The 27,303-nt window shown below is 43.0% G+C and overlaps 1 protein-coding gene across 1 annotated transcript; it reads left to right on the top strand.

Moving 5' to 3' along the window:
• The first annotated feature begins 295 nt into the window (after positions 1-295).
• On the top strand, positions 296-27,071 carry lrrcc1 (leucine rich repeat and coiled-coil centrosomal protein 1). The gene is made up of 20 exons (XM_084139535.1): positions 296-401; positions 900-946; positions 1,042-1,247; positions 1,368-1,433; positions 1,639-1,806; positions 5,293-5,459; positions 5,979-6,209; positions 7,213-7,424; positions 8,197-8,350; positions 9,083-9,231; positions 9,444-9,648; positions 9,836-9,975; positions 10,172-10,373; positions 10,795-10,980; positions 13,583-13,757; positions 15,440-15,603; positions 24,464-24,672; positions 24,986-25,123; positions 25,483-25,618; positions 25,857-27,071. The coding sequence occupies exons 2-20, from the start codon at positions 903-905 to the stop codon at positions 25,965-25,967; spliced, it is 3,063 nt and encodes a 1,020-aa protein (XP_083995661.1). The 5' UTR covers positions 296-401; positions 900-902; the 3' UTR covers positions 25,968-27,071.
• Positions 27,072-27,303: the final 232 nt, after the last annotated feature.

Here is a 27,303-nt window from a genome sequence, read left to right as displayed (position 1 = left end):
CAGGCCATTGGCCTGGTGTAGGACCAGATAGGGTTAGTAGTAGTGGAATAGGGGTGTGTTATAACGAGTGTAGTATTATATTGGTAGAGACATTTAACGTTTTTTTCCCCTTTCCCCTTTTTTCTTAGCGCAAAGTATAATGTGTTTATACCCCAGTCCAGTTGGTGACGGAATTTCAACATACTGTATATTGGATGCCAACTGCCGTAAAACATCAAGTAAGAAGAAGAAGAAGACCTGTGCAAGAGGACGGACTGCGCATTACCACCATCTGCTGTGCTTGACCAGTAATGCAACTGAATATGGACGGAAATCGATGACAGAGGCGGCCAGTTCAAGTGGAGCGGCGGCAAAACAACAACAGATGGTGAACAACTTCTACAAGTTACATTGCACTGGAGGTTAGTATTGTATTATAATATGATTTTTGTACACATCTAACTATGTTAGTGGTTAAGGTTGTCGTGGGAGGTTTGCTGTTTCTATGTAGTATGTCGATGTGTTGTTAGCATGGCTACAGTAGCTAGCTAGCTAACGTTAGTTGCATAGTTTTGAACACTTAAAAAAAATGTTAACACATGTCTTTAACATTCGGATGAGGTGTAGGTTGTTGGTAAGTTGTCGGGCTACATTAGTTATATATGCTATCTTGAAAAACCTTATTATATGATAACGTTAGTAGCTAACGTCTTAACCATAAACGGACAAGCTGACGTTTAGCTAGCTACATTAGAACCAGATGGAACAATAAGACATCTTTGCTAGAACAGTGCAGTAGAACATTTTGCCATATCAACACCCAGCCACTATGTTTGGTCAACTGAAGGATGTGACTGTAGAAATGTAACCACTGAAATTGTGCATGAATGAGACTGTAGCTATTTATTTTGATATTCTAGGTGATGGCGGATGGAGAGCTGTGTCTGATAGATAAGAGCATATCAAGGTAATCACTCCTTCATCTTCCAGTAAAATCTTCACCTGGAACTTCTGTATGAAATAATCAATGGAATTCTCTCATAATTGTCACCCTCTGTGTAGTTTGCTGGAGGTCCCATTGACTGCCAATGTCACATCCCTGAATCTGCATTGTAATCGTATACTGAAAGTAGAGGGCTTGACCACTGCTTGGCATCTCCGACACTTGGATCTGTCATCCAATCATATCTCTTGCATCGAGGGTCTCAACTCTCTAGCCTCACTGAGAACCTTGAACTTGTCCTGCAACTTGATCACTAAGGTCGAAGGTGAGCCCTGGTCAAAGTCAGAAAAGTGTTATTCAGTTCAAATGTTTGTTTTTGTCACACATGTTGTAATTGGCCCACACTGCTGTTTTTGCGTGTAAGATGTTAATTTCCCCTTTTCAGGACTGAATGGACTTGTTAACCTGATAAGATTAAACCTGTCCTATAATCAGATAAGTGACCTCACAGGTAAGTTTAAGTTTATACGTAAATGCACAGTGTGCAGCCTATTGACCACAACACTCATGACCAGGGATGGGCAACACTGTCCCAGAATTGCCCATCCCTGCTCATGATGATCACACATGGCCAAGTTTTCCATAACAGAAACGTATATTTACTATCACATGAGGGTGATACTCTTTGGTTGTAACACTTTGGTTCATGTCCCCAGGTTTGCTGTACCTTCATGGGGCGGAGTACAAATTGAGACACCTCCATCTCCATAGCAACCGCTTGGACAGCGTCAACCAGCTGCTGCAGTGCATGCTGGGACTGGAGAATCTGAGCGATGTCACCCTAAGCGTGGAGGGAGCTGGCAATTCAGTCTGCAGCTTACCAGGTGAGTGGTGATAAAAATTGAGTGATGTTGCAGTGCTATTTGAGCAACACAGTTCCTGGGTAGCCATAGTAAACCTCCATTCTGAGTGAAAATGCAAAAAGTATGTCCATGAAAAACCAAAATGTTGCAATTTCTTGAGATTTAGCCAGAGATACAGTGTCTTCAGAAAATACTCACACCCAGGGGCGGTGTGTTCAATAGGGCGATATGGGCGACGCACTGCCAAACGGGAAAAGGAAGGGATTTTTTTTCTAATCAATTATATCACGGCAACAGTAGTTATCAGTGTTGTAATCTAGACGTCTGATCTGCCACAGTGCCACTAAATGTCCAATCAGGCTAAAGTCGTGCTTCAAATGCCCCCCCCCCCTTTTGGGGCGATTTCAGTCAGGTTGAAAATCGCCCAGAAGTCTGTCATAGACTCCCATGTAAAATCTATTTTTTTTCAAATATCAGAGCTTTCAATACAATCTCTATGGGTTTCTGAGGGCTTGCACTTACGCGCTTTCGTCATACGTAACGTAACCATGAACGTAACTAAGAAAAGAGCGGGTAGCCTCATCAATCAATTCACTACTACTATCAAAATGGCTAGGCTTCAGTGCAACTCGATTGTGTCTTTGAAAGAAGTTCCTTTTTGTCGGCGAACAAATGAAGATAAATTGGCAACGAAACAATTAGGACCTCCCAGACCAAATTTAATAATTCAACAGGTTTCTACTAAAGGGGGGAAGTCCTACACCCGAGGATTTTCCAAAAATTGGTACGAACGAAAAACCTGGCTAGCAGGCTGCGATGTAGCTAATGCAGTCTTCTGCTACCCCCTGCTTACTCTTTCACCCTGAAGGCGGCACGGCAGACAGCACCGCTTGGACAGCGACTGGTGTGTAACGGACATGCACCATCTTTCAGGAAAGATTAAGAAACATGAGCTGTCAAAGACCCACATGGATAGCTGTTTGAGATTGTCTGCTTTGGGGAGAGTGAACATTCCCACTCAACTGGATGAGGGATACAGGCTAGCTGTCCGCCACCACAACGATGAGGTTAGTGTTGATAATCACAAGTTTACTGGAGAACTGAAACTGACAAGGCTGACAAGATAGGACCCTTTTGTCCATTGTTATTGGATAGGAACAGAACTTATAACCAGCTCCTGACCTAAATAGATCTTAGCACAACATTTTACTCAACATATCATATTCCATATTCACTATAACAAATATATTTACTACGACATTAGCAAGAACCGCCACATCCTCAGCCGGCTAATCCAGTGTGTGAAGTTTTGCGGAGTGTTTGAGTTAGCTTTGCGAGGCAAAGATGAAACTGAGGGCTCCACCAACCCTGGTAAGCCAACACTTTTGAGATCAGTCAATAAATGCTTCTGGTATTGACTTATATGCTGCCCCTGTCTTCATGTTGTTGCTGGACATATCTTTTTTAAAATGTGTGTAGGTCACCTAAATCATCAGAAAAATTGCCCCCCCTGAGAATTTTTTCAGGAGCCGCCACTGCTCACACCCTTTTACTTTTTCCACATTTTGTTGTGTTACAGCCTGAATTTAAAATTGATTAAATTGAGGTTTTATGGCACTGAACTACACACAATACCCCATAATGTCAAAGTGGAATTTTGTCTTTAGAATTTTTTTGAAATTAATATAAAATGGAAAGATGAAATGTCTTGAGTCAATAAATATTCAACCCACTTTGTTATGGCAAGCCTCCCAAGTGGGTTCCCGAGTGGCGCAGCGGTCTAAGGCACTGCATCTCAGTGCTAGAGGCGTCACTACAGACCCTGGTTCGATTCCAGGTTGTATCACAACCGGCCGTGATTGGGAGTCCCATAGGGTGGCGCACAATTGGCCCAGCGTCGTCCGGGTTTGGCTTGGGTAGGCCATCATTGTAAATAAGAACAAATTCTTAACTGACTTGCCTAGTTAAATAAAGGTTAATTAAAAAAGCATAAATAAGTTCAGAAGCAAAAATGTGCTTAACAAAATTCATAATAAGTTGCATGGACTCATTCCCTGTTCAATAATAGTGGTTTACATGATTTGTGAATGACTACCCCATTTCTGTACCCCACACGTACAATTATCTGTAAGGTCCCTCAATCAAGTAGTGAATTTGAAGCACAGATTCCAACAGAAAGACCAGAGAGGTTTTTCAATGCCTCGCAAAGAAGGGCATCGATTAGTAGATGTGTGAAAATACAAAAAGCAGACGCTGAATATCCCTTTGAACATGGTGAAGTTATTTAATTAGGCTTTGGATGGTGTATCAATACACCCAGTCACTACAAAGATACAGGCGTCCTTCCTAACTCAGTTGCTGGAGATGAAGGAAACTGCACAGCATCAGTCAGATGTCAATGGTGATTTTAAAACAGTTACAGTTTAAAGGGATACTTCGGGATGCTAGCAGATACCCATAGACTTCCAGTCATTGCACTAACGCTAGTTAGCATTGGCTCGCAAAACTACTTCTAACCTCCTTCATACTGGACACAGACATAAAAATATAATTGCCAAAATCCTGAAATATCCCTTTAATGGTTGTGATATGAGAACTGAGGATGGATCAACAGCATTGTAGTTACTCCACAATACTAACCTAAATGACAGAGTGAAAAGAAGGAAGCCTATACAGAATACAAATATTCCAAAATATCCATCCTGTTTGCAACAAGGCACTAAAGTAGTACTGCAAAAAAAAAGTTAGTTTTTGTCCTGAATACAAGGCGTTATGTTTGGGACAAATCCAACACAACACCTCACTGAGTACCACTCTTCATATTTTCAAGCATGGTGGGGGCTGCATCATGTTATGGGTATGCTTGTCATCGGCAAGGACTAGGGAGTTTTTTTGGGGGGGATAAAAATAAACAGAATACAGCTATAAGCATAGGCAAAATCCTAGAGGAAAACCTGGTTCAGTCTGCTTTCCAAAAGACACTAGGAGATGAATTCACCTTTCAGCAGGACCATAACCTAAAACACAACACAGGAGTTGCTTTACCAACACGACATTGAATATTCCTGAGTGGCCTAGTTACAGTTTTGACTTAAATCGGCTTGAAAATCTACGGCAAGACTTGAAAATTGCTGTCTAGCAATGATCAACATTCACCTTGACAGAGCTTGAAGAATTTAAAAATAATAATTGGCAAATATTGTGCAATCAAGGTGTGAAAAGCTCTCAGACTTACCCAAAAAGACTCACAGCTGTAATCGCAGCCAAAGATGCTTCTACAAAGTATTGACTCGGGTGTGAATACTTATGTAATATTTCATTTAATATATTAGAAAACATTTTACAAAAACATGTTTTCACTTTGTCATTATGGGGTGATGGGTGAAATGTGGAATAAGTCAAGGGGTATGAATACTTTCTGAAGGCACTGTATATCATGTAAAGTAAGTATTTTGGACATCTATTTGGCATATTCAAACTCAATGACTCCTGTGTTCCCTGCTGCAGGTTACAGAGAGATGGTGCTCCAGTCCTTACCCCAGGTCTCCAGCCTGGATGGGGTGGACCGGCTGGGGAACCCTGTTCCTCTGGGGGAGGACAGCCCCGTCGACATCCCCGGCCTGGAGGATTACGTGGACTTCTTGCTCTCCTCAGACACCAGCGCCAACGAACTAGTAACATTCAGAAAAACATTCATTAATCACAACCAAATAATATGCTATATAAAGCATGCCAAAAGGGTTATACCACATCTTAAAAGCACCAGATGTAAGGAGTGTTTATATCACCCTATGTCAGTGATGGACAACCCCTTTTGTAGGCCCACGGATCCATTTCCCCGGATCCATTTTTTTCAGAAGGTGCATTTTCGGGGGGCGTGGGCCAACAACATTTTGGTTAGGGCCCCCAAAACGCCTCTGACTGCATCTGTGGGATGTTCGTACCCAGATGATTTCAGATCAAAGTTCCACGACCCTGCTCTATGTAGTATGACTTTACTTAGATGCTTGACAAGTAATTTATAAGCAGTGTATATGAATACTTTATGTAATTTGTAGTAGTTTATTTAAGTGTGGTCACTTTGAACTGTTTGTCTCTACCTGGCACATGGCATGTTTCTCTGGATGTATTATTACATATTACACCTATTGAATGTTGTAGAACTAATATCTCAACATAAGATGTCCACACAGGCCAGGGTTGACGGCTCTCTCACCACTCCCCGTATTGACGAGGTGCTGAACCAGTTCCGCCAGCGGGCAGGGGGTCCAGTGGGGGCCCCAGAACCAGTCAGACGGACCCAGGCGCCCCAGATTTCACAGCCAAGTTGGGCTACAGCGGGCAGCTATAGTACAGCAGCAGACCCATACAATGAGCAGCGCATCCAGAAACTGGAGCACCAGGTGTCCCGGCTGTTCCAACAGGTGAGACTGGATGGAACGGTCTAAAGACATCTGACTGATGCTGATCAGCACTTGTGTGAAGACTATGTTGCTGTATACTCATCATACACATCACATACACTGAGTGTACAAAACATGACAGACTGACCAGGTGAATCCAGATGAAAGCTATGATCCCTTATTGATGTCACCTGTTAAATCCACTTCAATCAGTGTATATAAAGGGGAGGAGACAGGTTAGAGAAGGATTTTAAAGCCTTGAGACAATTGGGACATGGATTGTGTATGTGTGCCATTTGAGGGTGAATGGGCAAGACAAAAGATTGAAGTGCCTTTGAACAGGGTATGGTAGTAGGTGCCAGGCACACCGGATTGAGTGTGTCAAGAACTGCAACGCTGCTGGGTTTTTCACGCTCAACAGTTTCCCATGTTTATCAAGAATGGTCCACCACCCAAAGGACATCCAACCAACTTGACACAACTGTGGGAAGCATTGTAATCAACATGGGCCAGCATCCCTGTGGAAAACTTTCGACACCTTGTAGAGTCCATGCCCCGACGAATTGAGGCTGTTCTGGGGGCAAAAGGGGGTGCAACTCAATATTAGGAAGGTATTCTTAATGTTTTGTACACTCAGTGTATAATTAAGCAATAAGGCCCGAGGGGGTGTGGTATATGGCCAATATACCACGGCTAAGGACTGTTCTTATGCACGAAGCAACACAGAGTGCCTAGATACAGCCCTTAGCCGTGGTATATAAATGTTTTGTCATACCCGTGGTATAACGTTCTGATATACCACGGCTTTCAGCCAATCAGCATTCAGGGCACCAACCACCCAATTTATAACACATCACGCATACGATTAATTTCGGCCCAGTTTTATAGTAGTACTATACTATAGAGTGGTGTAGTGCTCTCTACACTGGAGAGCACTTTAGTTGTATACTACAAAGTAGTATTGTAGTATTGCATATGGTTTGTCCACCTGCATCACTGATGAAGCTCCTAACCTGGTCGCCAGACTCCTGCAGGGGAGGTCTCCAGCAGCTCCACCCCCTTTGTGAGGGTACGGAGGCCCAAGAGGGACATAGACAACACGTCAGAGAGTGAGTGTGACAGCGGGAAGGAGAACCGGGGGCATCGCTCCAGGATCCCAACTCAGCACAGGGGCAGCAACAGTACTGCAGTGAAGAGGACCATCAAGCAGTCCACCAAGGCCAAACAACCAGACAGGTAACAGGCTGGTAACAGACACTGCCTCTCTGCTGGCAAGTTTAGTTCATCTTATTTGACAATTTTACACCTGTCATGATCTCCACACATGACACAGTGACATTGACACTGTGGTTATGCTTCACCAGATTCTATTTTTTGTATTATTATTTTTTTGTGGGTATTTTCTCCCCTTTTTCTCCCCAATTTCGTGGTATCCAATTGGTAGTAGTTACAGTCCCTGTCCCATCGCTGCAACCCCCGTACGGACACGGGAGAGGCGAAGGTCGAGAGTCGTGCGTCCTCCGAAACACAACCAACCAAGCCGCACTGCTTCTTGACACAGTGCCCGCTTAACCCAGAAGCCAGCCGCACCAATGTGTCGGAGGAAACACCGAGTCAGCATGCACTGCGCCCGGCCCGCCACAGGGGTCGCTAGAGCGCGATGGGACAAGGACATCCCTGCCGGCCAAACCCTCCCCTACCCTGGATGACGCTGGGCCAATTGTGCGCCGCCCCATGGGTCTCCCGGTTGCGGCCGGCTACGACAGAGTCTGGACTCGAACCAGGATCTCTAGAGGCAAAGCTAGCACTGCGATGCAGTGCCTTAGACCACTGCGCCACTCGGGAGGCCCTTCACCAGATTCTTATCATACATGCTCAGTTTGAGTTATTTTGTTTTAGTGAAGTAACTGTAACCTAATCAATCATAGTTAACACATTTTCATACTCATTCTGAAACCTATGAAGCGTGACCCTTATTGAGACTGCTTTACTTGACTTGTATGTGCAGTGATCAAGAGAGAAGCAAAGGGAAAGGTTCAAAGTGTTCAGTTGTCCCTGGGAGGAAGCCAGGCGTCCATCAGCCCTTTGGGGGTGCCGACTCAGTAGGACCAGTCAGGAAGACCCCCAGCAGCACCAAACAAGCAGTGGAGGAGACCTATAGGGTATGGACCATAGAACACAGTTCTCATATACAGTATTTGTGTACATTAGTGGTAAAAAAAGAATTGGTGGGTAAATGCTGATAACCGTTGGCGGTGAGTAAAGTAATGCTCCCTATACTTTAATGCAGGGTTCCCTAACTGGCGGCTTTTATTTTGGCCCCTAAGTTTTCTGAGCATTTTTATTTTTATTTTTTATTGTTGGACATAAGACTGTAAAAACACCAGGAAATCCACTCCAAGTGATTTTAATTTAAGAAATCTGTTCCCAAGTATTCCCACGCATAATAGAGACACCTGGGTTTGAAATGATTATGTTTTAGTCCAAAATTATCTGTTTGGGCTTCTTGCGATCATTTTGCAGTCTACAAATCATTTGTTATCGTGTTCCGGCCCCCCGAACATCCGCTCAAGAAAAAATCGTCCCTCGGCTGAATGTAGTTGATGATCTCTGCTTTAATGCATTTTTCCGCAAGGGTTGGTAAATGCTCGCACAATAAAAAAGGTGCGTAAACAGCGTTTACCCTCCTCTACACTACTGCTGTACATATATCATCAATGAACTTAACTAGTTTGGCCGTCATATCATGCATAGATTCCCTGTCTAGTTGAATATATCAACTTAGTGATTTTGTAAACTACTACTAATACTATGAAAGTGCATGTATAATTAGTGCATCACCATGAACTTGGTGTGTGTGTGTGTTTGCGTGCCTGTGTGTGTGCTCTCCCTAGGCGATCGTGGAGGAACGTGATCAGGAGAGAGAAAGGCGGTGGAAGGCTGAGCAGGCTGTGAGGAAGCTGACCGAGCAGATGAAGACTTTGCAGACCCAGGCCAGCCAGGAGAAAGACCTGCAGAGCATGGCCCTGCACACCACCGACAGGTTAGAGCAGTTTACTGTATACAAACACAGAAATTCCATGTGCTCATGTCAAAAACAAGTTTCAATCTCTGCTAAATTCCGACACCCACTTTACTTCCGTTATCTCATGCTTGCTTGCTGTAGGTTTAATATAAGCTAAAGTAGGACCTGTCTCACTCCCCTGTCTCCCTTTCTTTCTTCCTTCTACCTGTTTCTCTCTTTCCACCTCCCAGACTGAAGGAGCTGTTGTTGAAGGAGCGTTCGGAGCGCTCTGGTCTGCAGGCTCGCGTGGAGGAGCTGGAGGAGAGGTGTCAGAGCTCCGCGCTGCAGCTGGAGCAGGTCCTGCAGCGGGAGGAGCAACACAAGAGGGCGCTGCGCAGCCTGGAGGACAGCACGTCCCATAGTGAAGCACAGAGGGCCCGCCAGCAGGCTGAGGAGGTAGAGAGATACTGCTGTTTCATAACCGTTGATACTTCCTGGATATATTATAGTTATAGTAGAGCTTCCATAGGTAGCACTGGGACAAAACATTGTAACGTGGTCAGGAAAAACGCCAAGCCCTTGTGCTGAAATATAGTAATATTACCTGGACTGAGTAGGGTTTGACCTTTTGATGACCTTTCAGATGAAGAGGAGCCAGGAGCTGGAGAACAAGGCGTTGGCCCTGATGAGAGAGCTTGATATCCAGAGAGCCTCGCTGCGACAGCATAAAGACAAACTACGGCAGCTCCACGAACTGCTGGCCTCCAGGGAACAAGTACACAGGTAGACTACAGCACCCTTTTTTATAGCACAGTTCCATCATTAGGGCACACAATGGAAAACTAGTGTTTCTTCTTGGTCCAGAAAATAGTTCACTGTTTCACTCAGTTTCAAAACATTTTCTCCCTATTGAACATGACCCAGATCTCATTAATTCAGTCAGTCAGTGAGTGTCTAACGGTGTCGTCCTGTTTCACAGGAAGGAGCTGGAGGGTCGGCTGGTGCCGGGCGGGGCAGAGTTCCGGGAGGTGGTGGCCAGGGATGTGGCTGGTGTGGAGCAGAGACATGCACAGAGCATGGCTAGGTTGGAGGACAGATTGGCCCAGGCCACACAGCAGTACACTGCCCTGGAGGACGAGTTCCGCATGGCCCTCACCATCGAGGCTGCTCGCTTCACTGAGGTCTGAACACTGAACAACTAGAGAACGTCAACTAAAACCGTTTAATGTGTAACTTCCACTAGCATAAAAAGATAGCTGATGCAAGCACACCTTTGAACCTTTTTCTAGTTATTTATGTAGTTAGTGTGTTCATTGTGATAGTGTTCACACTTTGGTCTTCATTAGGTATTAAATGTCCCCTTCATCGCTAACTCAATTCTGAAACTTTGACCTTCTACTAAATGAGCTCGAAGAAATCACATATTGCTGGTCAGATTGAGACAAATACGGACTGCACAGTAGTGGACTTTCATAAACATTATGAATAAAGACAATAGGACTAAAGAGAGACTTTGACTGATGAAATTGATGATCAGATTAATATGATACTTTTTGATAGGAAGAACTAACAAGGTTTCTGCCTGTGTCCCTCCCTATGTAGGTGGAGCAGGGTTGTGACCGGCTGAGTGTGGAGCTGTCGGAGGTGAAGGCTGCCCTGTCTCAGACCCAACAGAGAGAGAGACAGGCGGGGGGTCTGGTGCAGGAGCTCACCGCCATGGTCAAGGAGCAGAAGAGCCGCATCACAGAGCTCAGCAAAGCCAAGCGAGACGCCGTCACTGAGCTCAAAGTACAACACACAACACCACAGGGCTCTTTGGCATTTTGCTTATAGCTATCAAATTATTTAGGATCTGCAGCACCTGGTAGTGATGGGGGAAAACATTTATATAGATACATAACGCAATATTATTTTTGGATGATATTATATAAATACATTGACTCCAAGTATAAATTTGTAAAAATAATATATATATATATATATATATATATATATATATATATATATATATATATATATATATATATATATATATATATATATATCAGAAGTTTACATACAGTTAGGTTGGAGTCATTAAAACTCGTTTTTCAACCACTCCACAAATTTCTTGTTAACAAACTATAGTTTTGGCAAGTCGGTTAGGACATCTACTTTGTGCATGACACAAGTCATTTTTCCAACAATTGTTTACAGACAGATTATTTCACTTATAATTCACTGTATCACAATTCCAGTGGGTCATAAGTTTACATACACTAAGTTGAATGTGCCTTTAAATAGCTTGGAAAATTCCAGAAAATTATGTCATGGCTTTAGAAGCTTCTGATAGGCTAATTGACATCATTTGAGTCATTGGAGGTGTACCTGTGGATATATTTCAAGGCCTACCTTCAAACTCAGTGCCTCTTTGCTTGACATCATGGGAAAATCAAAAGAAATCAGCCAAGACCTCAGAAAAGAAATTGTAGACCTCCACAAGTCTGGTTCATCCTTGGGAGCAATTTCCAAACGCCTGAAGGTACCACGTTCATCTGTACAAACAATAATATGCAAGTATAAACACCATGGGACCACGCAGCCGTCATATCGCTCAGGAAGGAAACGCGTTCTTTCTCTTAGAGATGAACTTACTTTGGTGCGAAAAGTGCAAATCAATACCAGAACAACAGCAAAGGACTTTTTGGAGAAATGTCCTCTGGTCTGATGAAACAAAAATAGAACTGTTTGGCCATAATGACCATTGTTATGTTTGGAGGAAAAAGGGGAAGCTTGCAAGCCGAAGAACACCATCCCAAGCGTGAAACACGGGGGTGGCAGCATCATGCTGTGGGGGTGTTTTGCTGCAGGAGGGACTGGTGCACTTCACAAAATAGATGGCATCATGAGGAAGGAAAATTATGTGGATATATTGAAGCAACATCTCAAGATATTAGTCAGGAAGTTAAAGCTTGGTCACAAATGGGTCTTCCAAATGGACAATGACCGCAAGCATACTTCCAAAGTTGTGGCAAAATGGCTTAAGGACAACAAAGTCAAGGTATTGGAGTGGCCATCACAAAGCTCTGACCTCAATCCTATAGAACATTTGTGGGCAGAACTGAAAAAGCGTATACAGTGGGGAAACAAAGTATTTAGTCAGCCACCAATTGTGCAAGTTCTCCCACTTAAAAAGATGAGAGAGGCCTGTAATTTTCATCATAGGTACACGTCAACTATGACAGACAAATTGAGAATTTTTTTTCCAGAAAATCACATTTTTTTGAATGAATTTATTTGGAAAATCACATTGTAGGATTTTTAATGAATTTACTGAAATACTTATGTCATGCAATAAAATGCAAATTAATTACTTAAAAATCATACAATGTGATTTTCTGGATTTTTGTTTTAGATTCCGTCTCTCACAGTTGAAGTGTACCTATGATAAAAAATTACAGACCTCTGCATGCTTTGTAAGTAGGAAAACCTGCAAAATCGGCAGTGTATCAAATACATTTACATTTTAGTCATTTAGCAGACGCTCTTATCCAGAGCGACTTACAGTTAGTGAGTGCATACATAAAAATTTTTTTTTTACTTGTTCTCTCCACTGTATATACAGTTGAAGTCGGAAGTTTACATACACCTTAGAAAAATACATTTAAACTCAGTTTTTCACAATTCCCAGGCCCATTATCAGCAACCATCAGTCCTGTGTTCCAATGGCACGTTGTGTTTGCTAATCCAAGTTTATCATTTTAAAAGGCTAATTGATCATTAGAAACCCTTTTGCAATTATGTTAGCACAGCTGAAAAACTGTTGTGCTGATTTAAAGAAGCAATAAAACTGGCCTTCTTGAGATTAGTTGAGTATCTGGAGCACCAACAATTGTGAGTTCGATTACAGACTCAAAATGGCCAGAAACAAATAACTTTCTTCTGAAACTCGTCAGTCTATTCTTGTTCTGAGAAATGAAGGCTATTCTTTGCGAGAAATTGCCAAGAAACTGAAGATCTCGTACAACGCTGTGTACTACTCCCTTCACAGAACAGCGCAAACTGGCTCTAACCAGAATAGAAAGAGGAGTGGGAGGCCCCGGTGCACAACTGAGCAAGAGGACAAATACATTAGAGTGTCTAGTTTGAGAAACAGGCGCCTCAAAGGTCCTCAACTGGCAGCTTCATTAAATAGTACCCGCAAAACACCAGTCTCAACGTCAACAGTGTAGAGGCGACTCCGGGATGCTGACCTTCTAGGCAGAGTTGCAAAGAAAAAGCCATATCGCAGACTGCCCATCTTAATCTTTTATTTTTATTGGCCAGTCTGAGATATGGACAATTTATTTTCTTAGGTGCTAAGATAAGGGGTTAGGGGCTGATTGTTTCCGTGGTGTGTCTGTCCCGTCAGAGCCGCGTGCGGTCTCTGGAGGCGGGGGCAGAGGAGGACAGGCGTCTGCAGCTGCAACTGGAGCTGGTGAAGAAGGACAAGGCCAGGCTGCTGTCCCAGCTCACTGCACAGGAGTCGGTTATAGACGGCCTCAGAGTTGAGAGGAGGATCTGGGGACAGGAGCTGGCTCAACAAGGTATGCTAACACCTTTGAAATAGAAGGACTTAGTTACTATTATTTAAGCAATAAGGCACGAGGGGGTGTGCTATAAGGCCAATATACCACGGCTCAGGGCTATTCTTAAGCATGACGCAACGTGGAGTGCCTGGATACAGCCCTTAGCCTTGGTATATTGGCCATATACCACAAACCCCTGAGGTGCCTTATTGCTATTATAAACTGGTTACAAACATAATTAGAAGAGTAAAAATTAAAGTTTTGTCATACCTGTGGTATACGGTCTCATATACCACAGCTTTCAGCCAATCACCATTCAGGGCTCGAACCACCCAGATTATAACGGTAATTATATTTCTGTGGTACACTATATATACAGACACCCCTTCAAATTATTGTATTTGGATATTTCAGCCACACCTATTGCAAAAAATGAGTTAAAAAATCAAGCACACAGCCATGCAATCTCCATAGACAAACATTGGCAGTAGAATGGCCTTACTGAAGAGCTCAGTCACTTTCAACGTGGCAGCATTATAGGATGCCACCTTTCCAACAAGTCAGTTTGTAACATTTCTGCCCTGCTAGAGCTACCCCGGTCAACTGTAAGTGCTGTTATTGTGAAGTGGAAACGTCTAGGAGCAACAACGGCTCAGCCACGAAGTGGTAGTCCACACAAGCGCACAGAACGGGACCACCGAGTGCTGAAGCGCGTAAAAATTGACTGTCCTCAGTTGCAACACTCACTACCTAGTTCCAAACTGCCTCTGGAAGTAACGTCAGCACAAGAACTGTTAGTCGGGAGCTTCATGAAATGGGTTTCCATGGCCGAGCAGCGGCACACAAGCCTAAGATCACCATGCGCAATACCAAGCGTCGGCTGGAGTGGTGTAAAGCTCGCCACCATTGGACTCTGGAGCAGTGGAAACGCATTATCTGGAGTGATGAATCACGCTTCACCATCTGGCAGTCCAACGGACAAATCTGGGTTTGGCCAAGAGAACGGTACCTGCCCGGCTGCATAATGCCAACTGTAAAGTTTTGGGGAGGAATAATGGTCTGGTCTATTTCATCATGGTTCGGGCTAGGCCCCTTAGTTCCAGTGAAGGGAAATCTTAACGCTACAGAGTACAATGACATTCTAGACGATTCTGTGCTTCCAACTTTGTGGCAACAGTTTGGGGAAGGACCTTTCTTGTTTCAGCATGACAATAGCAGCAAAGTGGGGACCAACTCCATATTAATGCCCATGATTTTGGAATTAAGTGTTTGATGAGCAGGTGTCCACATACTTTTGGTCATGAAGTGTATACACCCTTTGCAGTGATTTCAATCTCAAATCTAGGCTAAACGGTTGCAGTTTACTTTTTGTAGTTGCTATCCACTTTTCCTTTTCTATTCATTTAAATATATTGGGCTGCAGTAGCCGCATCTTTTTAAGCTATTTTAGTCTGAATATTATGTATTATGTGTGATTTGAATATACCTGGATGAACCTGAAGAAGGCTCACAGCAAAAACATGATATGGATGTTCCTTCTCTAACATGTGATGCTTTACTACCATCTAGTGGCTGTTTGAACACTCCACCAGGTCAATACATACTGAATTCAACATTCACTTGAGTGACCCTTATTGACACTCTTCCTGTGTTTTCCGCTATGGCTGACCCTTCACCCCCACCCCCCAAAACACACACAGGAGCGTCTCTGTCCCAGGACAGGGGTCGTCTGGAGGCGAGGATTGAGGTGCTGGCTGCTGAACTGGAGAGTCAGAAGAAACAGAACGAGCGAGACAACGACGCCCTGAGGATCAAAGTCAAGGTCATCGATGACCAGACAGAGACCATTCGCAAACTCAAAGAGGTACTCAAAACAAATGACCCATGGTCAATAGTGGTGGGCACCGATATGGAAAATCAAGCATTTATCGATATCAGTTGCATTTTTTTAAAAATTGTATATATATGTGTGTGTTTTATAAAAAAATTGCAACTGTCTAAATGTTCATTTTTCACTTCCAAGGCCAGACAACTGCTTATTGATTGCCCATTGGGCCAGGCGTGAATGTTCTGGGAGCCTAAACCTACCCAACCAGTTACCAGAATACAATGGGATGGCCGTCCATTGTTTATGGTGCATCAGCAGGCAATAATGGAACCCATAATCAGATTATCAATTCTGCATTGATATATAATAACCGATGTTGTAGTCAAGTCATTTTAAAAACTCATTGGTGTCGTTCACTACCTTGATCAGTGCAGTCACTGTGCTGGTACATGGTCAAAAAACGTATTGGAGGGTTTTTTGGAGGGTTTTAAAGATACTGTTGAATTTTGAAAGGATGTGAGCTGGTGGGCTACAGTCTTTACTTGTTAAATTAATCTGGATCAAGGTCTGGTTTAATTACAGCCAATTTAAAGGGGCAATCTGTAGTACAAATAAGAGGGTCACCCGAGCACTGTTTTGGTAAACTGCTGAGGGATGGGCCTGGAGAAATGTAACCACTCTCAAATTCATAGATGGCGATGGATGCGAGGATTGACCATCCATGAGGTCAGAATGATAGTTTTATCCATGTTTTGAGGCTATACAGTGTTTGTTTACAATTACATTGTTTACAAACAATGGAGTAAAACAAGCTTATATTTTAGATTCTGATTGGGTACAACAATTTAACTAAGCTCATGAGGCATTTATTTATAAGTTATATTCTTCAGAGTTAATGAATATATGTACCAAATACAGTGCATTCGGAAAGTATTCAGACCCCTTCCCTTTTTCCACATTTTGTTACGGTACAGCCTTATTCTAAAATTGATTTAAATGTTTTTTCCCTCATCAATCTACACACAATACCCCATAATGACAAAGCGAAAATGTCTTAAAAATAAAAAACTGAAATCACTTATTTAAATAAGTATTCAGACCCTTTGCTATGAGACTTGAAATTGAGCTCCAGTTTCCATTTATCATCTTTGAGATGTTTCTACAACTTGATTGGAGTCCACCTGTGGTAAATTCAATTGATTGATTTGGAAAGGCACACACCTGTCTATATAAGGTCCCACAGTTGGTCACTCTGACAGCGCTTTAGAGTTCCTCTGTGGAGATGGGAGAACCTTCCAGAAGGACAACCATCTCTGCAGCACTCCACCAATCAGGCCTTTATGGTAGAGTGACCAGACGGAAGCCACTCCTCAGTAAAAGGCACATGACAGCCCGCTCTGAGTTTGCCAAAAGGCACCTAAAGGACTCTGACCATGAGAAACAACATTCTCTGGTCTGATTAAACCAAGATTGAACTCTTTGGTCTGAATGCCAAGAGTCACGTCTGGAGGAAACCTGGCACCATCCCTACGGTGAAGCGTGGTGGCAGCATCATGCTGTGGGGATGTTTTTCAGCGGCAGGGACTGGGAGACTAGTCAGAATCGAGGGAATGATGAACAGAGCAAAGTACAGAGAGATCCTTGATGATAACCTGCTCAGGACCTCAGACTGGTGCGAAGGTTCACCTTCCAACAGGACAACGACCCTAAGCACACAGCCAAGACATCGCAGGAGTGGCTTCGGGAAAAGTCTCTGAATATCCTTGAGTGGCCCAGCCAGAGCCCGGACTTGAATCCCATTGAACATCTCTGGAGAGACCTGAAAATAGGTATGCAGCGACGCTCCCCATCCAACCTGACAGAGCTTGAGAGGAATGAGAAACTCGCCAAATACAGGTGTGCCAAGCTTGTAGTGTCATACCTAAGAAGACTTGAGGCTGTAATCACTGCCAAAGGTGCTTCAACAAAGTACTGAGTAAAGGGTCTGAATACTTACAGTGGGGAAAAAAAGTATTTAGTCAGCCACCAATTGTGCAAGTTCTCCCACTTAAAAAGATGAGAGAGGCCTGTAATTTTCATCATAGGTACACGTCAACTATGACAGACAAAATGAGGAAAAAAAATCCAGAAAATCACATTGTAGGATTTTTTATGAATTTATTTGCAAATTATGGTGGAAAATAAGTATTTGGTCAATAACAAAAGTTTCTCAATACTTTGTTATATACCCTTTGTTGGCAATGACACAGGTCAAACGTTTTCTGTAAGTCTTCACAAGGTTTTCACACACTGTTGCTGGTATTTTGGCCCATTCCTCCATGCAGATCTCCTCTAGAGCAGTGATGTTTTGGGGCTGTCGCTGGGCAACACAGACTTTCAACTCCCTCCAAAGATCTTCTATGGGGTTGAGATCTGGAGGATGGCTAGGCCACTCCAGGACCTTGAAATGCTTCTTACGAAGCCACTCCTTCGTTGCCCGGGCGGTGTGTTTGGGATCATTGTCATGCTGAAAGACCCAGCCACGTTTCATCTTCAATGCCCTTGCTGATGGAAGGAGGTTTTCACTCAAAATCTCACGATACATGGCCCCATTCATTCTTTCCTTTACACGGATCAGTCGTCCTGGTCCCTTTGCAGAAAAACAGCCCCAAAGCATGATGTTTCCACCCCCATGCTTCACAGTAGGTATGGTGTTCTTTGGATGCAACTCAGCATTCTTTGTCCTCCAAACACGACGGAGCCTCTTAAAGAAGTTGTTACAGATCTGTGAGAGCCAGAAATCTTGCTTGTTTGTAGGTGACCAAATACTTATTTTCCACCATAATTTGCTAATAAATTCATTAAAAATCCTACAATGTGATTTTCTGGAGAAAAAAAATCTCAATTTGTCTGTCATAGTTGACGTGTACCTATGATGAAAATTACAGGCCTCTCTCATCTTTTTAAGTGGGAGAACTTTCACAATTGGTGGCTGACTAAATAATTTTTTCCCCCACTGTATGTAAATGTCATATTTCAGTTTATTTATAATACATTTGCAAAGATTTCTAAAAACCTGTTTTTGCTTTGTCATTATAGGGTATTGTGTGTAGATTGATGAGGAAAAAAACTATTTAATCAATTTTAGAATAAGGCTGTAACGTAACAAAATGTAGAAAGAGTCAAGGGGTCTGAATACTTTCCGAATGCACTGTAAATGTGCCCATTTGGGGATCTGATAGTATTTCTGATTGGCTTAACACACCACCACTAATGAGCGGTGGAGCTTTTCAAAGTAATGTTTTCTTCACCTCAAACCGCAAGCAAACAAAGTCTGTTTTTACATCCGTTGAGAATGACAATAGTTCCTCAATGTATTTGAAAAATCTCTCCCTTTTGATAACCACTCAATGTGAAAGGGAACAATGTCATGCTCTGATCCAGTGGAAACGTCATAAAATAGGCCTACCTGATGAGCTCTTATCCCTTGCGCAAAATAGCCTACAGCTGTGTCTGTCCCGGGCGCTGGAAACACTGAGGGCCCAGAATACTTTATACAATGTTGCACGTTTGCTAGGGTGAGTTTAGGGCTAGACCCAAGTTGATAGTTCATACAATGTTTCATGTTTGTTGCAGACAGGCCATGCATAGCCAATGTGATTAATAGGATATCTATTTTTATCAGGATATTTTCTACCTGCAGGCTGCAATGTTTTTATTTGTTGGCTTTATGTATGCTATTTTTTATTAACCACATTACTATTATTTTGAGATACGAAGATGTTATTATAAATTAAATGAAACTGTTCCACAAAAATGTGCATATGAAAACTGTAACTGGCACGCCGATCGGTAGAAATTGTAAGATAAATTAGCATTCCACATGAGAAAGGTTGCCCACTCCTCGTGTAGCCTAAAACCGGCAATTTCAGGAGAGTAATGGCAGAATCTGCGGATGGTCGGTCAGGTTAAGGTTTTTCTCTTCTTGTTATCTTAATCTCTTGCTCCCTCTTCAGTCATTTGTGTTTTATTTCATCAAACAGCATCAGACAAGCAAATAGCTGATTTTATTAAAATACAAATTTTCACCAATCGATTGGTTGAAAGATTTGTTTGTTGTTGCTGGGGACAGCTCTATAATACAACTATTTTCTGAACAGGTCTGTCTCATAGACACTGGAGCAGCCAGTTAGTGATGCTGCCCCCTGCCGACATTGTAAATGTCTCATGTAGGTGGGTGTGTAAGCATTACCTGTAATTGGACTGTAAGCTTGGCCAATGTTAGTGATGATGTTGGTGTAGACCAGAGTAGTGTCAGTATTGAAGGGTCCCACTGCACTACCTAAACTAGCAGAGAATGCCTCCTTTGGCCTCGCTGTGAACAGAGGGTAGAGACACAGATGTTTTTATATAGAGCACACAACCGAATTATCACGAGGGCTAAAAGTTTCAGAACCATATTGAGCATTGTTTAAAAGATATGAAATCATAAAATGATCCAACTTCTCTAAGCAGAAAAAGAAGTCAACACATTAGCAGAAAATGTCACATGGTAAAATCTGTGACTATTGCATTAATAATATATATTGTGGTTGGTAGACTGTTTAATTGATATGTTAAATCAGGGGTGTCAAACGTACGGCCCGCGGGCCGGATCAGGCCCGCAAACGGGTTTAATCCGGCCCGCGAGATGATAAAAAAAATAAAAAAAAAAAAAAAAAAATATATATATATATATATATATATATATATATATATATATATATATATATATATTTTTTTTTTTTTGTAAAGTATAAAAATGCGCTGCAATTTTTCAATAAAATAAACTGCTGTTCCAATTGCGTCCACTGGATGGCGCAATAGCAATTGTGTTAAGCAAGCAAATTGTTTATACCGGGGCAGAGCAAGTAGGTCAAGCACGTGCAGCCAATGAGCTACTTTGTTTTGCCCGCAATATTTATTACGGCTTCTACTTTTAACATTATGTGCTTTGGCACCCTCATTGCCCCAATATGTCTCTGTCAAAAAAGAGAAAAGTGGACGCAGAGTGCAGAGTGTTCCAAGAAAAATGGTCATCCTATTTATTCACGGAATTGAATGGGAAAGCTGTATGTTTGGTGTGTTCAGAGCATGTTGCAGTGCTGAAAGAATATAACCTTCGTCGCCACTATGTGAGTCTTCATGCCGACAAATATGACAACTTTCAAGGACAGCGGAGATGAGAGAAGGTGAATGAACTGTTGGCGGGTCTGAAGAAACAGCAGTCTGTGTTTACTCACAGCCGAGACATCAGTGACGCTGCAGTGAAAGCTAGCTACCTCATTGCTAATGAAATCGCAGTGGCTTCAAAACCATTTAGTGAGGGTGAATTTGTAAAAACATGCATGATGAAGGCAGCGGAGATTGTGTGACCTGAAAAGCGGCAGGCTTTTGCAAATATCAGCCTGACAAGAAACACAGTTGCAGACAGGATTTCCGATCTTTCAGTGGATTTGGACAGCCAGTTGAAGCAAAAAGTAAAGTCATTTATTGCGTTTTCGGTTGCAATTGATGAAAGCACGGACATTACAGATGTTGCACAACTGGCCATTTTCATCCGCGGAGTTGATGACACATTGACCGTCACCGAGGAGTTTGTGGAGTTGGTGCCGATGACAGATACAACGACAGCAGCTGATATTTTTACCGCACTCGTCGGCGCGCTGGACAGGGTCGGAGTGGACTGGTCCCGCGCTGTCAGCCTGGCTACAGATGGTGCGCCCTCAATGATCAGGAAAAAAGCAGGCGTTGTGACAAAGTTCAGAGAGAAAGTGCAATCTGCAAATGGAGGATGTGATTTTTTGACTTTTCACTGTATTTTGCACCAGGAGGCTTTGTGTTGCAAGTCATTAAAGATGGATAACGTCATGAAGGTGGTCATCCAAACTGTTAATTTCATCCGATCCAGAAGCCTGAATCACCGTCAGTTTGACAGCCTTCTCAGAGAGAAAGACCACATCTATGGCCTGCCATACCACACTGAGGTAAGATGGTTAAGCCGAGGTGCTGTGCTGAGGCGTTTCTTTGATTTACGAGAAGAAATTGAACAGTTCATGGAAGAAAAGGGCAAACCAGTGTTAGAATTTCATTCCGCAGAATGGATGCAGGACCTTGCATTTATGGTGGATGTTACAGAGCACCTGAATAACTTGAACAAACAGCTGCAAGGGCGCAACAAAGTTGTCACGCAGTATTATGACAGCATACGTTCTTTCAAGTTGAAGCTGTCATTGTGGGAGACACAACTTGCTGGTGGTGATGCAGCTCACTTCCCCTGTCTGAAAAATGTGTGCGCGACCCAACATGTGGCAGACATGAAGCGGTTCAAAGATAAAATAACGGGACTGTTACGGGAGTTTGAGCAACGCTTTCAGATTTATGTTGATGTTTTTATGTTGATGTGCTATTGTTTTTAATTGATTTTATTTGTATATTTAACCTATTCTTGACTCTGTGGTTCTTGCACTTGTTTGGGGAACAGGATTTCATTATTTTTATCTACATTTCTGCCTGAGAAATGACACCCTGATATAGTTCTGTGATCTGTGAAACAGTTCTGTTAATCACTGAGGCATTGTGTGTTTGTGTGTTCTTTTTCTTTAGAATTTTCAAATAAACTTGACGTGTTTTATGATTAATAGTGATGTTGTGCTTGTACTATTTTGGACACACTGTCCTCAGGCTCCAGCTTTATGTTGTATGTTGATCGTATTAAAACAAAGAAAACAATCTGAAGTTGTTGTTTTTAAGTTATATATATACCATGATTTTTCCGGTCCGGCCCACTTGGGAATAGATTTTCCTCCATGTGGCCCCTGAGCTAAAATGAGTTTGACACCCCTGTGTTAAATAGTTAGGCTAATAGATTACTAGGCTTTCTCTTCAGCTCTGCTACCTGGCTTTCACTGGCTGTTAGTCTGGCCCCTGTGGCTGACAGTTCTGCTGCTTGGGCTAGAGGGTCAAGGAAACATGTAAAGAACTCTGGTTCAGATATGGACCTAATTATTATAACAAATCTTCCTTTCATACATCATATCCATACCTGCATGCTTTGTCTTATGTCTCCTGAGTGGCGCAGTGGTCTAAGGCACTGCATCGCAGTGCTAACTGTGCCACTAGAGATCCTGGTTCGAATCCAGGCTCTGTCGCAGCCGGCCGTGACCGGGAGACTCATGGGCGGCGCACAATTGGCCCAGCGTCGTCCAGGGTAGGGGAGGGAATGGCCGGCAGGGATGTAGCTCAGTTGATAGAGCATGGCGTTTGCAACGCCAGGGTTGTGGGTTCGATTCCCATGGGGGGCCAGTATAAAAAATTAATGTATTCACTAACTGTAAGTCGCTCTGGATAAGAGCGTCTGCTAAATGACTAAAATGTAAAATGTAAATGTCTTCAGCTCCTCCACCTGTCTCTCACTCGGGCTTCTAGAGCTAAAATATATCCATACTGAATGAAACATTAGCAACCCCAGTTGCTGTGAGCTAATACAACAGTTCAAATAAACCCCCTCCCTTTATTACATGCATTCTCTCTCTTCAGCTCGTCCTCCAGTGCTAGAATAAAATGTAAAGAAAATATTCAAATACTGTTGAAATACTTATCAGTGTTGTTGATTTTACATCTAGAAGTAAGAGATGTAGCTGCCTCACTTTACCTGCGTTCTCACTCGTTTTTCCACCTTGTTCTTGTAGAACTGCACCTCATTCTTAGTGACACTCAGCTCCACTCTCTGATCCACCACTTCTCCATTCAGTTCATCCACACGGCTCTCACTGGCTGTCAGGCTGGCCTGCATGTTCCTCAGCTCCTAAAGCTCAGTCCAGATGTCAGGTTGATTGTTCAGCATCACTTTCCCAGCTCTCTCCCCCTTCACCTAGACCCTGTTGTGTGATGTCATTCTCTCTGACCCCTCCACTCTCTCCCTGAGCCCATGCCCCAGACAGACAGAACAACACCAGCAGAACTACAGCACCCCTCATTCTGAAACAATGACTCTTCAGAACTAATGTTGTCTATTAGGCACAGGCCCATTCTTTATATACACACTGGTGTTGTTGAACCAATACATGGGAACTTTAACAGGAGTCATTAAGGGAGCATTTTGACAACTTTGCCAAGGAATATGTGTGATGTATTTGTATTTATTAGGGATCCCCATTAGGTGCTGCCAAGGCAGTAGCTACTCTTTCTGGGGTCCAAACACATTAAAACATTACATATAAAACAAAAGATAAAACAGTACATCATAACATTATTACACCACTACATATCTACAAGACAAAGTGTATAATACCAACATACAACAATATTACAATGTACATGTGTTTAGAGTGTGTGTGTTCTTGTGTGCGTATACATGTCTCTGTACCTTTTGTGTGTCTCTTCACAGTCCCCAATGTTCCAGAAGGTGTATTGTTACCTGTTTTTTTTCAATCTGATTCTACTGCTTGCATCAGTTACCTGATGTGGAATAGAGTTCCATGTAGTCATGGCTCTATGTAGTACTGTGCGCCTCCCATAGTCTGTTCTGGACTTGGGGATTGTGAAGAGACCTCTGGTGGCATGTCTTGTGGGGTATGCATGGGTGTCCGAGCTGTGGGCTAGTAGTTCAAACAGACACCTCAACTTGTAACAGAACACGGGTTGAGATTATTTCATGCCACGTCTTTCAAACAGGTGGTGTTTCAAGGACGTGGTAAAATCAAACCTGTTACTCCGTTTAAAGTCTCTCCTCCATAAGGGTTGCTTATAGAAAGTAAAAATCAGACCTGGTTCAAACATACGTCAAGTACTTGAGGTGCACTTGATTTCAGAGCTATTGGCATTTCTCTCTTGTCACACACTCTCTCTCCCTCCACCCTCCCTCTCTCTCCCTCAGGGCCTACAAGAGCGTGACGAGCAGGGCCGGAGGCAGCGTGAGGAGAGCCTGCAGGCCCAGAGGCGGCTGCAGCAGCAGCTGGAGGAGGAGTCAGCCGCATCGCAGGACCTGAGAGACACGGTGCAGCAGCTCAGCCTCCGCAAGGAGCAGCTCAAACAACAGCTGGAGGACAAGGAGATGGAGCTGGACGACGTCAAGGCCGCCTTCAGGTAGGTCACGGCACACACACACAGACAAATACACTCACACAACACACTGCACTGAATTAACTTGAGCTCCACATGTTACTCATACATTTCCATAAATCATGCATTGATGTAAATGGGAGATTTGAATGAAAAATGTTGTACAGATGTGGATCTCAAATTGGGATTTTACCCATTATGACTAAATTCTGAGGACCACAATCCAATATGTCTGACTTTGTGTCATCATCCTCAATTCTTTAATTTATGCACATTGTCCCCACTACATTCCTTCATACATACTTCATGTTTACTATTTCTATGTTCTCCCCTGCAGTGTGTCTAATAAGAAGTGGCAGGACAAGGCTGACCTGCTGACCCGGCTGGAGAGCCAGGTGAAACGCATGAAGGAGGGCTTCGACTCTAAAGAGAGCCTGCTGCTGGAGGAGAGAGATAAGGCCTTGCAGGCGCACAAGTACGCTGACTAACACACCTTCAAAAGGACAACATATAGGGCTACCTATCTAATCCAGCTGTGTATCATTATAGTAATATGATTATAATATGGTCATTAGCAGATTCTTTTATCCAAAGTGACCTATGGTAAATACATACATTCATTTCATAATATGTGGCCCATATGGATGAGGGAATGAAACACAGAAGTCTGGTGTTGCAAACACCGAGCTCCAATGACCAACTGAGCCACCGGAACCATATAAGAGATGAGAATATGACAATATAAGACATTGGTTGAAGAGCTGCAAGCCTGCAACAGTGGTCCAGGTCAGAGTAATGACAACAGTGTAACCGTGTTTGTGGTTTCCCCTCCAGAGCGGCGGTAGAGAAGCTACACAGTATGGACGATGCGTTCCGGCGACAGCTGGAGTCGCTACAGGCATCCCATCAGACCGAGCTCCTACGGCTGGCCAATGACAAGCAGAAACAGATTGAACAGGCCAATCAGAAGGTAGCTACAATAATGGTTACCACAGTCACTACACTGACCTGCTCAGTCGCATACTAAGGAATGAATGCTAACTTGGGATCCATGCACATAACTTGAAATTCCTTGCAAATCTCTTAATGCATTATTTATGCAAATGAATCAGATGTATTACAGTGTGTGTGTGTGTGTTTTACTCGGGTGTATAATGCATTTGTTATTGAGGTGTGTTAATAGTGGAATGTGTGTGTTATTGACTCAGGTATTTCAGGTGGAAGAGGAGATGCGTCAGCTCCTGGAGGAGACTGAGACTGAGAAGAAAACAATGGAGGAGAAGATGAGACGTCTCACCAGCGTATTGAAAGACTTCTAAGTACAGCTGATGGTGCATAACATCTACCTATAGTCACTTTAATACGTCCTGTGTTTCTACTTGGACGTTACACTGATGAGATGACAGCATTTGTTGATGTGAATTATTTGGAAAATGTGAATATTCAATTGATCTGACAGTCAAACTTTTTTTGGGGTGGACAGGTTTTGGACTTTTGTGGTTAGGCCAACCGGCCGCCAGAGGGCACTCTTATTCCTTTTACATCGTTTTTCATCTGCGTCTGACTTTAATGTGCCCAGCAGGCTATAGACAAGTTGGTTGTTTAGTAACAAAACCGACACGTGCGCAACTGTGAGGCAAAACAGACGGGGTTGGCTTAGATTGTTGACAACATGTAAAATATATTTAATCTCCAATGGTTATTGAAAACAGAAATACATTTGCATAACGAGCACTTGTTGTCTCTCAAATACATCGTTACAGTTGTTGGTTAGCTAGCTAACGAATTTTAGCCATATTAGCATTAGCATCAGTCAAAACACCTCAAAACAAGAAATGATATCAAGAACAAGATGAAACTAGCTGAAACGAGTCACTTACAATTCCCCTCATGGCAGTTTCTTGTCATTGTTAGTAGCTATCTGGCCATCCAGAATCACAACTCACAGACTAATGCCCAATTGAAGCGTACGCATCGTTTTCGTCACGTTATCAGCTAACCCATGTACGAGCCGGTCCCCCCGCGACCTGCTCGTACATATAGCATGTCGGTTTCCTCCTTAACTCGATTGGAGGGCCAGCCCCCCCCCCCCCCCCCCCCAAAAAAAAGGGGATAGTATCCGTACTGTCTTAATAAAACAAAAATGTTCACCACCATTTTGGGATTTTCTGATAACTTCCGGATGTAACAACATCCAGAAGTTGTCAGAAAATGGTGGGGGGAATTATGTTTTGTTATGAGTGTTCCCCGTTTTTGTTTTCTTTATTTTAGGCCGGCGAGTTAAGGAGGAATACAACATCGGGAAGAACTACGCCCTCTAGGGCGCTAGTTTGAAATGTAATACATTTCCATGTGTAAATATTTGAATTAAGTTATCAAATATGTATATTTTTATCATGCTAAATAAAAGCAGTTTTATTGTGCTTTCGTTGTCAAATATCTTAAGTTTTGGGCAGTGATCGGGGCCTGGGGGGATTGGAGCACATGGGGCAGAGATACTAATATCACAGGGTTTCTAACAGACTGTAAAAAAAATAATGGACAAAGCCATCGATGAAGTCACCTCATTGTTTCCAATGAGAATGCTCAGTGGAGCATTTGATCAGGCAGTGTCGTTTCAGCGTGTCGCCATCTTGCTACAAGGAGGAGTTTCTG

The sequence above is a fragment of the Coregonus lavaretus genome (assembly GCF_964263955.1).
Source record: "Coregonus lavaretus genome assembly, chromosome: 23".
NCBI classification, from domain to species: Eukaryota; Metazoa; Chordata; class Actinopteri; order Salmoniformes; family Salmonidae; genus Coregonus; species Coregonus lavaretus.
This window is presented reverse-complemented; position numbering and strand designations above follow the sequence as displayed.